The sequence below is a fragment of the Sapajus apella genome, unplaced genomic scaffold, assembly GCF_009761245.1.
Source record: "Sapajus apella isolate SASKATOON/1434 unplaced genomic scaffold, GSC_monkey_1.0 scaffold13, whole genome shotgun sequence".
NCBI lineage: Eukaryota > Metazoa > Chordata > Mammalia > Primates > Cebidae > Sapajus > Sapajus apella.
In genome coordinates, this window is record NW_022436953.1 from 22,472,736 (window position 1) to 22,488,047 (window position 15,312).

Below are 15,312 nucleotides of genomic sequence, written 5' to 3' on the forward strand. Positions count from 1 at the left end.
GTGGCTCATGCCTGTAATCCCAGCACTTTAGGAGGCAGAGGCAGGTGGATCACTCGGGTCCAGGAGTTCAAGAGCAGCCAGGCCATCATGGCAAAACCCCGTCTCTACTCAAAATACAAAAATTAGCCAGGGATGATGGCACATACCTGTAATCCCAGCTACTTGGGATGCTGAAGAACAAGAATTGCTTGAACCTTGGAGAAGGAGGTTGCAGTGAGCCGAGACTGGGCCACTGCACTCCAGCCTGGGTGACAGAGTGACTCTATCTCAAAAAAACAAACTAACAACAAAAAAACAACCTTGGAGAAAATTGTTATGGCGCATAAGCCGTCTAAAGGCATTCAAAAAAAAGTTTTTGTTAATGTTAGCCAAATAAACTTCTGGCTGCATCAGGCCCTATACTGCCAGCAACTGACGACTGTGGTTGGTGGGGGGCTCTAGGAGATGCCAGCTTTAGGGGTCTCGCTGTCTGAGAGGGATCCTTTCATTAGAAGTTAGGAATCCACATACCTATATAGAAAAGACCAAGCCTGGATTGCTTAGAACAGTAATTCCTGGAGTGGTAGGTGCCTGAGAAGTTACCTGCTGAGCTCTCTGCCTTCTGACAGGTAAACTGTTATTGCCCCCATTTTGCAGACAAGATAAACGAGGCCCTGGGAGACTCACTGACCCAAGTCTAGACACAAGGAAGTGGTGGTAGTGGGTATACTCTCCCAGGAAAGAAGACAATTTTGGGTTGTTAAAATCAGTGACTTTCTAAGGCCTGGAAAGTTTATTAATTTCTTTATATTCCCCAATGCATAATAATTGTTCTGTTTCTCTCGGCACCTCCCTGCGACTTCCTGGCAGCCCTGGGGACAGAGGGTTTCCTCCTTATGGACAGAGAAGGCCCAGAGCCGGCTTCTGAACGGATATCCGGCCCGCAGGATGCAGAGGAGGCAAAGGCTTCATTGTTCCTTAGGGCCTGCTTGCTCCGCCCCCAGCCGTAGGACACTCGTGACTGATCCCGGGTGACCGAAGACAGCCCATTTCCCAGGAGTGGGGCCTTCGGAGTGGAGGGAGCGAGGAAACGGGGCTGAGCACAGACCTGGAGTCCGATGTTCTGAGCATAACACTGGAAGGCGCTAAGAGCCCCAAGATAAATAAGATCAGAATTTGAAAACGCTAATCCCACGCCGGCTCGGCGCTGGCCTGGCTGTTACTCATTAACGCTCCCCACAGCGGGGACTCCAGCGACTCTGTCTGCGTTTTTATTACTTAATCTGGCTGGGTTTGGCTGCGGGGAGGCTGGTGGATTTGCTGGCCCGGTGTGCTGGAAGGTAGTTTATTCACAGAACTAGCAGCTTCCCACGCTGGCCCCGAGCCTCGGAAGCCATCCGTGTGGACCCCGCGCCGCGCCCCGCATCCCGCGGCCGCCGGGTGGCGCTCGGGTCGCGCCAAGAACAGCACGGGCAGCCACCGCCGGGTCGCCGCGGACCCGCAGAGCCCTTCGCGCCCTGAGGAAACAAAGTGCATCTTTGTCGGCGGCCCGGAGCGCCGCGTAGGAGACGCTGGGCAGGGGGAAGGCCGGGCCGGCCGCCGCCGCTGCGTGCGGGGACCCTGGGCGCGCGTCACTACCCCGGGACTCAGCCACTCGCGGGCCTGGCGTGGCTCGGAGGAAGCGGGCAGTGGCACGCGGCCGGACTGGCGGCCCTCCCACCCCGAGCACGTCCCGAGGGGCAGCCCGGGACCCGCACTGGCTCCCGCAGGGCCACGGCGCTTCGCCCGCCGCCAGCGGGTTCTGGATACTCCGCTTTCCTGGCTCCCGGCGGGGCGGAAGCCTGCGTGGGGGTGCTGAGGGCTTCGGCGCGGCTGGGCCGCCTCGGAGTCGCCTGTTGGCCGGGCGGTGCCTGCCTTCGCTCTCGGTGCCGTCCCGGGGCGGGTCCTCGCTCCGGCAGCCGCGCGCCAGTTCAGCTCAGACTCCAGCTCCCAGCAGGCCCCGCGCCGCGAGTGCCCAGGCAGGAGGCGCGCCCAGGCCGGCGCCTGCGCAGTGCGGCCGCCCGAGCCTGGAGTACCACACCCCCGGGAGGGACGGAGGGGAGGCAGAAGCATCCGAGGCATTGAAGCATCCGAGGGAGCCGGAGGGGAGGAGAATGGAGTGACAGAGACACGCGGAGGGTGGGGGGGTGGGGGGGAGCGTGTTGAGGGAGGGGGGGAGGGGGGACACAGAGGGAGGAAGAAGCGGCGGCGGCGGCGGCTCCTCTTTGCAGAGGGGGAAACTCTTGGGCTGGGAGCAGGAATAATGCGGTAGGCGAGGCGGGCTGCTGGCTCCCAGCTCCGGCAGCAGCGGCGGCAGCCCGAGCAGCGGCAGGAGCAGCGGCAGCACACCAGGCGCTGACAGCCCCGCCGGCCGGCTCCCTCGCTGACCGCCGACTGTCAATGGAGCTGGAAAACATCGTGGCCAACACAGTCTTGCTGAAAGCCAGGGAAGGTAAGAGGCAGGGCCGCCTCGTGCCCGGCGCGTCCGCCTCGGACCGGGGTGCGGGTGTCGGGCGGGCAGCGTGCGGGATGGGGCTGCGCCCGTGCGGGATGCTGACTGTGGGCGAGTGGGTCGCGGGCAGGACCCTTCGGAGAGAGGCTTTGCAGACCCTTCAGGATTCCTGCCCGGGGGCTCGGAGGATCTGGACTTGGGCAGAGAAGGTTGCAGGGATTTGGATGCGAACAGATCTCCTAGTTTCCAGCGCTCGCCCTGCAGAGCGTGCCATCTCGGCAGTTGTGGAAAGGTCAGTTGGAAAAGCATTCATTCGGGGAGCGACGGGCAAACATGTACATAAAATAGTGTTTCAAGTCGGCCCGGGATGGTTCTGTGAGTGTGAACTGGTGTGTGTGTTGGGGGGGCGGGGGTGAAATGAGCAGAAGCCAAGTCTTCGCCTGCGCAGGCTGAGTTGATAGAGACTATTGCTGGAAACCATCCGCTGGGATGTTTCTTAGGGAAATCCCGTCGTGTGGAAGGAAGCCTTTTAAAGGCAAAGTCAGATGTTGAGGAATTAGGCTGTTCATAGAATGATCAAAGGATGGCTGCACAGATCACCTAGAAAATAAATCCGTATTTCAGGTTTTTCTTTTCTGGGGGCGTGATAACTGAAATTGTTTGATTTTGGCTCAGTTATGAAAAGAAAGGTAAGTGTGCTGGTGCTTTAGATACGTTTTCTATGTAAATCATTAGATTTCCTGCATTTAGCTGGCAGGAAATATTGTCTAGATATTGGAGTGGGTAAGATCCTGAGTCAAACCCTATGAACACATATTTTGACTCTTCCTTGGGATGAAAAACAGAAAAAAACGGGGGGAGGCAGAAACTTAGATGCTTCCTGAAATGATTGTGTTGTATACATGTAAACATATATATTTAGGAATACCTGGAATGTATGTAACATCTTTTTCTTTTTTTCTGGTCAAGATTTGAGCTCTAGTGTGCGGCCTTTTTTCATAAAAGGGGAAGACGTTTTTTCCTTTCATGGGAGAAGGCTTTATCTGATACTCAAGGTAGAAGAAGGCAGACTGAGTAAGGGCTTGACTTTAGAAGGATACTTGGTGAGCAGTCCACAAAAATGTCTTACCTACTTAATATTTTCATTCACTCACTTTCATGAATGGAGGGAAGAATTTCTGGTTAGCAATAAAACGATTCGTGTTTATTCAGCCAGTTCCATCACCCTGTGGCTCCCTACACACTGTGGGGGGTAGGTGATGCATGGCCTTCTGTGGGCAGCGTTTCAGCAACTCAGCCTGGCATTCGTGTCTTACTTTCGTCGTCACTTGTCACTCTAAAGCAGCCAGTGGGCAAGAGGGTTTATTTCAGAAGCCTCGACGGGAGGCAGTGCTTTGAAAACCCCAGGAGAGTTTAAAATATACAGGTTAATCTCCCTCTCATTGCTTAGCTTTGGTGGGAACACATTTTTAGGAGAGGCTTGTTACTTGGTGACTTCAGGTTCTAAGGCCTCAGCTCTTCCACCCCCCCCCGCCCCAACCTGACATTTTTAGTGGATGGGATCAAGGTGGGTGCTGGTGGGCTCTCCTCTGGGTTCAGGAATGGTCCTGAAAGCGAGGAAGCAGAGAAAATAGAAAATAGCCCCCCCACCCCGCCCCTGTTGCAGCCTTTGCAGCTGGCCACCTAGTGGTGGGACACGGTGGTACATCTCAGGATTCGGGGGCTGGGAAAGTTTTCACTCTCCCTCCATTCTGAAATTATTTCTTGGGAAATCACTGGGTCTGATAGTACTGGAGCCTTGCAAATTTCGCTGGTTCCTCTTGTTGCCCAGGGAATCTGCCCCCCATATTTGCTGCTGTAGATATTTGTTTGCCTGAGAGATGCTTTTTTTCTTCCCTGAACATTTGGTTGCTTCTTTCATAATGTTTTGCTTAGAGTGGGCAAAGTGATATCAATTCCACCCTCCCCTCCAAATTGTTTTCCCCAATATTTTTTCCCCAACGTGAATTTACTGCCTGATATTTTTGGTTGTTAGGCCAACAAATTGGGGTTTTTTTTCCCCAGAGCCTTGGGGAAGAGAGCTGCAGGCTGGAGGCTTGTGTGGAGTGACTGACTCCCACTGGGGCGGAATTACAGTGATTGGAAGTACTCAAGAATGTGCCTTTCACTTTTTTCCTTTTAAAGTCTTTTTCAATTTTGCTTGGAGACTTTGGTCGTCATCTCATGGTGAGAAAATAGCTCTTGATGATGCCTTGGAAATGGAGAGGGCCTGCGGAAACAGGGAGAGACTGACACATGAACAAGAAAAATTAATCATTTAATGGAAACCTCATTTTAAAATTTGCATCTCTCCCCCTTTTTCTCTCTTATATCTGGAGGAAAACCATGATTTTAAGTGCTTACAGTTTCTTTTGGCTGGAGCTTTATTAGAGATTTGAGCCCATATATCCTAATTAGTGTGGATGCTTTTAGAAATTAAAACTATTTTTTCCTTCTCAGTTTTCATATATTTGAATTTATTTTACAAAACTTAGTAATTGTCCAAATAACCATATTATTTAAATATTCAGAAATGAAAGCTTCCGTTAGTTTAGTGAAATATCCAATATAAAACAGTACGTTAAAAAAATCTGGCCAGGCATGGTGGCTCACGCCTGTAATCCCAGTACTTTGGGAGGCTGAGGTGGGTGGATCACCTGAGGTCGAGAGTTTTAGACCAGCCTGACCAACATGGAGAAACCCTGTCTCTATTAAAAATACAAATATTTTGTTTTTGTATGTGGTGGCACATGCCTGTAATCCCAGCTACTTGGGAGGCTGAGCCAGGAAAATTGCTTAAACCCGGGAAGCGGAGGTTGTGGTGAGCCAATATCAGGTCATTGCACTCCAGACTGGGCAACAAGAGCAACACTCCTCAAAAAAAAATCTGACTTATTTAAAAGGTTTAAAAACAATTCTTAAAGATTCTTGTCAATAGTTACAGATGAGAAATATAATAGGCAAACGTGAAATTTAATTTAGTTCACTTGACAAAATACACCATAAACAATGTAAAATTTGGCTTTCAAGTAAAAGTCACATTTGTCGCAAACAATAGAGAAACAGACCTTGAAGAAAGACAGGCACACTTTGTAAATGCTGTAAAGTAATTTGTAGTTGTCCTTGGTGGTGGGTAACACCGGGGCCTATCTTTTCTTATGATTGTGCATTCTTAAAGACAGATGGCTCCTAAATTCATTGTACCTTCAAAGTCTTACAGTAATAAGACATAAAGTGGAAAACATGAATGTGGCGATAAAATAGAAAGCCTGTAAGTGCATTAGAATAAAATGATTCATTGTTAGTAATTAGAAAATATAGCAAGCAAGCTTCACCCTTGTGACAATTATTTTAAAATAAGAAAAAGTAGAGGTATGCGTTCAAGATTTTAAACCGTGGAAATATATTTTGGGAGTTGTTTATTTGTCTTGGTCTCATGAGAAAACATCAACTCAATCACTCTTAGGAACTTTAGATTGCTCTCTAAAAAGTGGTTAAAGAAAAAAAGGAAGAAGTTGAGACTGAATTCATGGCAGTTTATGGAAATGAGCTAAGTGATTAAGCATTTCATGAAAAAGAGGCCCAGACTATATCTATCTATTTGTTTACATTTCAGAATCTCAGAAAATTGGCAGGCGAGCTAAACATTGAAATAATAATGAGAAGGAGTATTTGCTGAGTGCCTTTTGTGTGTTTCTTTCTGGTTTTATTGTTGCAGTAAAGGTTTTTGTGTTTTTCTCATCTTCTAGATCTGTTGCCTTTCTTCTGAGTGAACAGTGGTGAGAAAAAATTTTGCAAGGCCCTGCTTTTCCTTTCTTTCTAGGTCAGTAGTAGCCATATCCGATCAATAAAGATTATCTGAAGGAATATTGATCACATTTCCCTGAGCCACTAGCCAGCACAAGAATTGAGAAGTTAGGACTGTAACTACTTTGCCATCTGTGACAATTGCCAAATATCGGAATACACAGGAACCGTTTCCTCCGATAACTCTGTGACCTGGCTGGATCTTCCTGATGATCAAGATTAGGAACCTGGAGCCTGGGAAAGGTTAGAAAGGGCAGAAGTAAGGAGTGGGCCAGCATCCAGCCAGTGTGGGGCAGGCTATGCCCTGGGCAGACTTAGCATTCCACAGCATGGCTGAAAGCCCTGGACCTCTTTCCCTTGCAACCGTAATTCGTGGTGATAAAACTGAAATACTGCTGTATTAGGTTATTAGAACACCAGAATATCTCTGAAGCTCAAAGCTCTCTTACGGCTATGTGGAGGCATACGTACTCCACCCTGAAGCTTCTCCTTCAATCTTAATCTTACCGAGTGACAGCTTTCATCTTGATGAAGGCAGCTCAGTGTGTGTAAAAGCAGCTTGGCCTATTAAACACAATAACGTTAAATGAAACTGCCTTTCATTTTTTTTTTTTTTTAAAGTTTCCTTTTCAGTACTGATAACTTGGAGGTAGAGAAACCAAAAGCAATATTTTCAGAAGGCCTTGCTTTCTTAAAGATTTCAAATGATGATTGTAGTTAATCTGGCTGCCTGTTTAAAAACCGTCAGATAAATACCCACAAGGCTCTCGTCTTTCAGTAGCTTAGCTGCTGCTTGTCAGATTCTAAACTCCAAATCGCTTGACTCTTCCAATGCCCAAACTAATCCTTGTTTAAATTATGTCTTCAGAAGCTATAACTCTTGTAGTGGCTTGCTAAATGATACCCTTTGGATCTGGGCTGAAGACTTCCAGAATGCCCAAGTGAATTTCAGGAGCGGCTCAGTGTTTAACCAAATTCACCTTTACCAAGGGCTATTCAATCTGTATCTGGGAGGTTTTAAATAAAACCATCCAGGACTATGGGCAGTACTTAAAGTTAATATTTGTTGCCAGTACGTTTACAGTGTAAGACAAAGCGTTATAATGTCTAGACATTTTTGAAATAAAAAAGTCTTCTGGTTACAAAAAGGCATTATTGCCATAGGTCATGCAACTCAGAGGTTAAACTTGAGAAAACAGAAAGTGACTACCAATAGGTAACTCACTGAGAAGAGAATTTGGAATTTCTTCAATCATACAACCCTTAGCACCCATTTCTCACATCAAAATAGAATAGTGAAGCCAAGTGAGGTAGCACAGCCTGTGGTTCCAGCTACTCTGGAGGCTGAGGAAGACTTCCTGGTCTGGAGTGAGCTATGCCTATTGGGTGTCTGCAGTAAGCTCAGCATCAATATGGTGACCTTTTGGGAGTGGGGACCACCAGGTTGCCTAGGGAGGAGTGAACTAGCTTGGTGGGAAACAGAACAGGTAAAAACTCCTATGCTGATCAGCAGTGGGATTGCACCTGTGAATAGCCACTGCCCTCTAGCCTGGGCAACACAGGAGAACCTGTCTCTAAAAATAAATAAATAAATGAATAGAATAGAATAGAATAGTAAAGACAAGGGTATGAAGGCATGATTTTAAATGATTAAAATGGGCCTGGCACAGTGGCTCATGCCTGTAATCCCAGCACTTTGGGAGGCTGAGGCGGCCAGATCACCTGAGGTCAGTAGTTCGAGATCAGCCTGGCCAATATGGTGAAATCCCGCCTCTACTAAAAATATAACAATTAGCTGGGTGTGGTGGTGCTCGCCTGTAATCCTAGCTACTTGGAAGGCTGAGGCAGGAAAATCACTTGAACCCGGGAGGTGGAGCTGGCAATGAGCCAAGATTAGACCACTGTACTCTAGCCTGGGTGACAGAGTGAGACTCCATCTCAGAAAAAAAAAAAAAAAAAAAAAAAAGATCCAAATGTATTATGGCCTTAAATAATAGGATTGATTTCTACTTTAAAACATATCCTGTTATATTTCAGTAGAAATTTTTATTTAAAAATATTCTAGATAGAGGTCCTAGGTGACTTTGGAAGTCCGCACAGTGTCAGTGCAGATACTACTTAGCCCGGGGCCTGGTGGCTGGGCTCATTTTCTTCTTTCCAATCGGAGGTCTCTGCCACAAACATGCTCCGCCACATCTTAGGTCATGCCAAGAAGCATCTGAGCTTGATCCCCCTCTTTGTGTTTATTGGAGCTGGAGGTGGTGGAGCAGCCCTGTATCTCTCGCATTTGGCATTGTTCAATCCAGATGTTTGTTGGAACAAAAAGAATAAGCCAGAGCCCTGGAACAAATTGGGTCCCAATGATCAATACAAGTTCTACTCAGTGAATGTGGATTACAGCAAACTGAAGAAAGAATGTCCAGATTTCTAAATGAAATGTAAAGCTGCTTTGAAATGAAGGTCTTCCAGAAGCATCCGCACAATTTTCCACTGAACCAGGAAATATTTCTCCTCTAAATGCATGAAATCATGTTAATGTAATCTATTGGTGATTACACTGATTAATAAATAACTGAAACTTGAAAAAAAATTCTAGATATTGAAAAGATGTATTTTTGAGGGGCAGAGACAATGCCATTCCTTTTATTACCATCCAAACAGTGGAGGAAGCATTTCATTTTGTGGATATCATGCTACTTTTAAAAGAGAAAGTCCTTACTTCCTGACTGAACCCTTCCCCCGCTCCCATTTTTCATTTTGAGGAAACCATTCTTGAATAGTCTTCTGAAAGTCTTACGAGGGTAAAATTTATTTATTCAGCATTTGGTTGTCACAGGACCCAGTGCAGAGGTGACATTTGGGTGTCAGCCTTAGATAAATGCAATGAAATTAGTGAAAAGATGCAATTGGGCACCACCATTCTCTTTTTACATTTGTTTTGTTTTGAGACAGAGTCTTCTCTGTTGCCCAGGCTAGAGTGCAGTGGTGAAATCTGGGCTCACTGTAACCTCTGCCTCCTTGACTCGAGTGATTCTCCTACCTCAGCCTCCTGAGTAGCTAGGATTACAGGTGCCTGCCATCACACCCAGCTAATTTTTGTGTTTTTAGTAGAGATGGGGTTTCACCATGTTGGTCAGGCTGGTGTCAAACTCCTGGCCTCAGGTGATCTGCCCACCTTGGCCTCCCAAAGTGCTGGGATTACAGGCATAAGCCACTGTACTTGGTCTGTTTTTACGTTTTTTAACTGGTCAGCTAGGTGTGAGCAGTGCTGGATTTTTTTTCCCAAAGAGCTGAGGCTGAATGGGGTGTGACCTCCTTAGCTGTGTAGACTGTATTGACTCTGCTGTGCCTAGAATTTGGACAGTGGTCTGAAGGACCAGTATGTGATTTAAGCATAATTAAAAGGTTATACTTGAGGGACACACCTGAATCTGGAAGACAACTGCCAATTTTCTGGGGTACTGCGGGGCTTGTTTTGTTTTTTTTTTTTTTTTTGAGACAGGGTCTTGCTCTGTCACCAAGGCTGGAGTACAGTGGTGCAAGCTTAGCTCACTGCAACCTTGACCTCCTGGGCTCAAGTGATCCTCCCATCTCAGCCTCCTGAGTAGCTGGGACTATAGGCTCCGCCACCATGCCTGGCTAATTTTTGTACTTTTTGTAGATGGGGTTTTGCCATGTTGCTGAGTCTGGTCTCTAACTCCTGGGCTCAAGCAGTCCATCCGCCTTGACCTCCCAAAATGTTGGGACTACAGGTGTGAGCCACTATGCTTGGCCAACACTGCGTTTTTATGAAGATCTGTTCCTAGAAATGGAAGCCATTAAAAGCAATCGCAGGAAGACCCTTTGAGGAATGACAGGATCCAAGAGGAAAACTGGTGTGCTGTGGTGCCTTCCAGGCAGAGCAGTTGTTCAGGGCAGAGGCCTGGGCAAGTGGACCGGCTGCATTTCTGGAGTGAAGACGGTGGAGACTGTCTTCCTTTCTGGCTTTCTGTTGGGAATGGCCTTGGTATATCCTTTGATATAGCCTGTCACTGGGAATGACCAAAAAGATTAAAGGCATCTGGTTCTCTTTGGGGGCTCTGTCCAACGTGGTAGCCACTAGCTGTATGTGGTTATTTATACTTAAATTAATTAAAGTTAGGAATTATGTTCCTGAAGCATGCAAACTACATTTCTAGTGCTCAGCAGCCACATGTGGCTAGTGGCCACTGTATTGGGTCATGTACATGGAACATTCCCATCATTGCAGAAGGTTCATTGGGACAGAGCTTCTCTAGAGTGTTCTGTGCCTTTAGTGAATGTGATAACCTATGACTTCTGACATGAAATATTAGGGAAAGTTAAAAGAAGCAGAGGGAGGCAGGGAGTGGGGAGAAGGAGAAAATCAGAGAAGGGGTGCGGGGAGTGAGGAAGAGCGATGAGAGGGAGAAATGGGTAGGAGAACATCAGGGAGGGGGAGCGGGGAATGAAGAAGAGACTGAGGAAGGGGAGGAGCCGAACAGTGGTGGAGGGGTGAAGGCAGGGGTTAGAAGTTGGAACCGACTCACCTAAGAGGGAAATTCAGGTCAGGGACAATCATGGATGGTGGCAGGGGTGGGGGGGGTAAGCTACCATATCCTCCTCCACCCCCTTTTTCATATCTTGTTGGAAAATTTGCCTAAATTGAGCAACTGACTTTCCTGATTCAAATTAAGTGTGTGATATAGACATATACAGAGCCCATGTTCCTTCTTGAAATTCTTAATGTGGGGATATTTTAAATTGGTCATTTTATTAAAAAACAAAACAAAACAAAACAAGTTGCGTAAGTGTGGCAGATCTACAGAAAGAATAGAAAGAAATCTCCACAGGCAGGTGATCTAACATGGGGGTGAAGACAGGCAACACCATTTTAAGAGTTTTCATTGTTTCTGAGCTAGGGAGATATCAGGAAGAAGGTCTATTTAAAGATGCCAAAGAAACACACTGTAATTGTACTCACTTAAAAACGGTTTTTCCTGAAAAACTGTTTCTTGTGAGATTTGAAACATTTTAAGAAGACTTAGAGGCACTTAGAAAGGAGCATAAGGATTTGCAACAATAAAACAGTTTGTTGCTTGTTTTCTGGTGTCTGAAGCAAGGGACTCTATCTGAAGTACCAGAGTCAACTGGTGACATCCTCCTGGCAGCAGGTAGTCATAAACTAGGCCAATTTTGATAGGGCCTACTGTGTTTCTAAGAACTTGTAATCTGTGGAATATCAAGAATTTTTTTAAAAAAGGCAATGATGAAATGAACCCCAAGGACAATTTCCGGGGCCGTCCAGAAAGCAAGGATAAACAGATAAGCTAAGACAAACAGATAAGAACATTCCTCTGTCATGAAGTGGCAGAGGCCACAGAGCTCCTGGTGCCTTGGCTTCCCTGAGCCTTCTCAGCTGGTCTACTGCCCTGTCCTCCGTTTCCCACATAGAGGTTACTCTTGGTTTAACAGATGGGGAAACTGAGATGAAAGAAAGGGAGTCATGGCCAGCGCGGTGGCTCATGCCTGTAATCCCTGCACTTTGGGAGGCTGCTTGAGGCCAGGTGTTTAAGACAAGCATGGGCAACATAGCGAGACCCCATCACTACAAAAAACAAAAATGGCCAGGCATAGTGGCTCATGCCTATAATCCCAGCACTTTGGGAAGCCAATGCAGGTGGATTACTTTTGGTCAGAAGTTCAAGACCAGCCTGACCAACGTGGTGAATTGCCCCCAAGGGACAGGATGTGAAGCCTCATGGGTTGTGGGGGTGGGGACAGTCATGGGCATTTAGGTGTGGGCCACATCATTGGCAGCAACACTACTTCTGTTCCTTGGCAGATATAAGAAGGTGGGCAGTGGGCATGCCAGTTCCTGCTGGCTCACCACACATGGCTCCCATCTGCCCTGCACCCCGCTTCCCTGGGCGCTTACCACTCGTTAGGAGGTTCTTGCTTTCAGTAACCTCTGCCTGACAGTGGCACCTTATGTGTAGGCTCAGGTCTCTGCAGCTTTCTTTACTTACTACCCAAGGAGAGGGTTAGAGAGGGGGAGGTGAGGAGGGTTTTCCTTGCAGATTGCAGGGCATCCTCATCCCTCCCCAAACAGAGGGTCTGAAGTGGCCTTTTCCCCCAGAAAAGCTCTTTCCAGATGAATCCCTTGCCATTTTTCAGTGATAACCTTGAGTATGTGCATTTAGAAACCATGTCAACTCGTGTGTGTGTGTGTGTGAGTGTGTGTGTGTGTGTTGTGTTGATGTTGCACCTCTGCTCTTCAGGGGGCTTTGTGAGGTGAGGGAATGTGTAAGAGCCATGCACTTCCTTGGGGGTCCACTGTCAGACTTGAGATCCTGGTGGGAAGGCAGCATGGTGTCACTCCCTGATGATTAGGGCACAGGAAGCTATGCCTTTGATCTGCTCCTACAGAGAAGATGTAGCTCTGAACTTAACCACTCACTACAGGAAGGGAAGGGGAGGGGGTGCGAGATAGAATTACCCAACTGCTGGATGGAAAGAACGCAGCCAATGTAATTGCTCTGCATGTCTGATAAAAAGTCTTGTGAAACCTCATTTGAAAATGGAATTCCATCCTGGCATGGGTCTTAGCACTGCTTCTGAAATGGAAACAAGTTGAAGGGTCAACAAATGGCCTAGGAAGAACAGCTTTAAGTGGCTGATGCAGAAATGGGTCCTGCTTGGTCTTAATGTTTTCTGTTAATACACTTAGGAGAAGCTTGTTGGGATATGTAACATCCCAGGAGATGGAACTCTTAGCTCTAGGAAGAATAGGGGTGGAGTGTGGACAAAAGATTGGGCCATCCACTTGAATAGCAAACGATATCTGAGCATCCAACTTCTATCAAGCCAAGTGCTGTCATGGGTTGATGCCACTAAGGCTGCTGTCACAGATTGGGGATGTGTGTGTCTGATGAATATGTTCCTGGAACATAGTAGGTGTTCAAAAATATTTCCAGAATGAGTGACTGATGTTACCTACACAGGTTGAGTATTCCTAATTCAAGAATCTGAAATCCAAAATCAGAAAGTTTTTGAACACCAACGTGATGCATGCAAAATGATCATTGGAGCTTTTTGCCTTTTTTTTTTTTTTTTTAGACAGTCTTGCTCTGTTGCTAGGCTGGAGTGCAGTGGCACGGTCTCCACTCACTGTAACCTCTAGCTCCCGGGTTCAAGCGATTCTTCTGCCTCCGCCTCTTGAGTAGCTGGGACTATAGGTGCGTGCCACGACGCCTAGCTAATTTTTGTATATTTAGTAGAGATGGGGTTTCACCATGTTGACCAGGATGGTCTTGATCTCTTGACCTCGTGATCCACCTGCTGCAGCCTCCCAAAGTGCTAGGATTACAGGTGTGAGCCACCGTGCCTGGCCTTTTCTTTCTTTTTTTTTTTTTTTGACAGGGTCTTACTCTGTTGCCTAAGCTGGAGTGCAGTAGTACCATCGTAGCTCAGCTCACTGAAGCCTTGGCCTCCTACACTCAAGCGATCCTCCTGCCTCAGCCTCCCAAGTAGCTGGGACTATAGGTGCATGCCACCACTCTTGACTTATTGGAACATTTTGGATTTTAGATTTTCAGATTTGGGATGCTCAACCAATATAATGCAAGTATTCCAAAATCCAAAAATAATCAGAAAGCCAAAGCACTTCTGGTCACAAGTATTTCAGATAAGGGATATTCAACCTGTATTTATGTTATGTGATGGTGAAGAAGAGAGCCAAGAAAGTGATATCCTCAAGAAATGGCCTTGGTGTCACAATAGATGGTACATTAGGAAATGATTCAGCATGGTTAAGAAAGGTTAACTAAGGTTATAGGGCAAATTGCAAAATGTTTTCCAAATGTTTGTCTTAACTGTGAAAAATGTTTGGCAAACTCCCCCTCCCCCCTAATTTGGAAGTGGTTTGTTTTAGTCGTTTTGGAAGAAATAAATATTTGCATTAGGCTAAACATTTGGGGCAAACAGTTCTCCCCAATTCTGAGGCTCTGTGTGGAGATGTCTCATGCCGATAACACTCATCCCTTTTTTGGCCAAATCGAAGGTAACTTTGGATGTGAACTTCACATGCTTTTCACATCACTGCTAGAGTGAGGCTGAGCAAATGGAAAGAAAAGAGGAAGCCAAGCAGTGGGATCCTTCCAGATCTAGAGATGGCTGATGACCTGGCATTTGAAGGATGTAATCGTTAAAGAAAAATTGCCTTTCTGCTCATGGGCAGGGAGGCTGGATCCAATTAAGACAAGGAAAACGTATGTTAACTCGGAGGAAAAATTTCTAAACAGTCAATTCTGTAATCCTCTCTGGAGAGGAAGAGGCCAGCATGATGAGGCTTTATGGATGGTGCCAAGCCCTGTGATATATAATGATTAGTAACCACTGGTTATTTTGCCACACACTCATTCTCCAAACCACTAACCATTGCTTGGGATGGAATGCACCAGGCCTAGATACTTGCCCCAGATGGCTTTCCTTCAGCAGTATCCAATTAGAGGGACTTTTACAAATTAAAGCTTAATTCTCTATAATATATAGCAAAATATAAATTTAGGAAGGAAAAACCCGATTTCCTTGGATGGTTTCATGGGTTACAGAGGTGAGGGCTAGTCTTCAGGTGCACCTCTTAGTTTACGCTTCGGCACCTGGTGGCAACTGTTCTATATCATGGTCCTCGATATTTTTGCTAGTCTTTTTGGTAGGTAAAAACATTTCAGAGGCTGGGCATGGTAGCTTATGCCTGTAATCCCAACACCTCAGATATGAGGTCAGGGGTTCAAGACCAGCCTGGCCAACATGGCGAAACCCTGTTTCTACTAAAAATATAAAAATTAGCCAGGCATGGTGGCATGTGCCTGTAATCTCGGCTACTCAGGAGGCTGAGACAGGAGAATCACTTGAATCCAGGAGGCGAAGGTTGCAGTGAGTCGAGATTGCGCCACTGCACTCCAGCCTGGGTGACAGTGTGAGACTCTGTCTCCAAA

General features: G+C 46.6%; 1 protein-coding gene and 1 pseudogene across 2 annotated transcripts in view; both read left to right on the forward strand.

The window, feature by feature from the left end:
• The first annotated feature begins 2,033 nt into the window (after positions 1 to 2,033).
• Positions 2,034 to 15,312, forward strand: part of GRK5 (G protein-coupled receptor kinase 5) — a 241,360-nt gene continuing 228,081 nt past the window's right edge. Inside the window, exon 1 of one of the 2 annotated variants that reach the window (XM_032281798.1) lies at positions 2,034 to 2,470. In XM_032281798.1, the coding sequence (XP_032137689.1) occupies positions 2,419 to 2,470 (52 nt within the window). In that variant the 5' untranslated portion in view covers positions 2,034 to 2,418. Of the gene's footprint in view, positions 2,471 to 2,549; positions 3,160 to 15,312 lie in introns of those variants that run through there. The other variant, XM_032281799.1, reaches the window with a different exon arrangement.
• LOC116554023 lies at positions 8,369 to 8,906 on the forward strand (annotated as a pseudogene).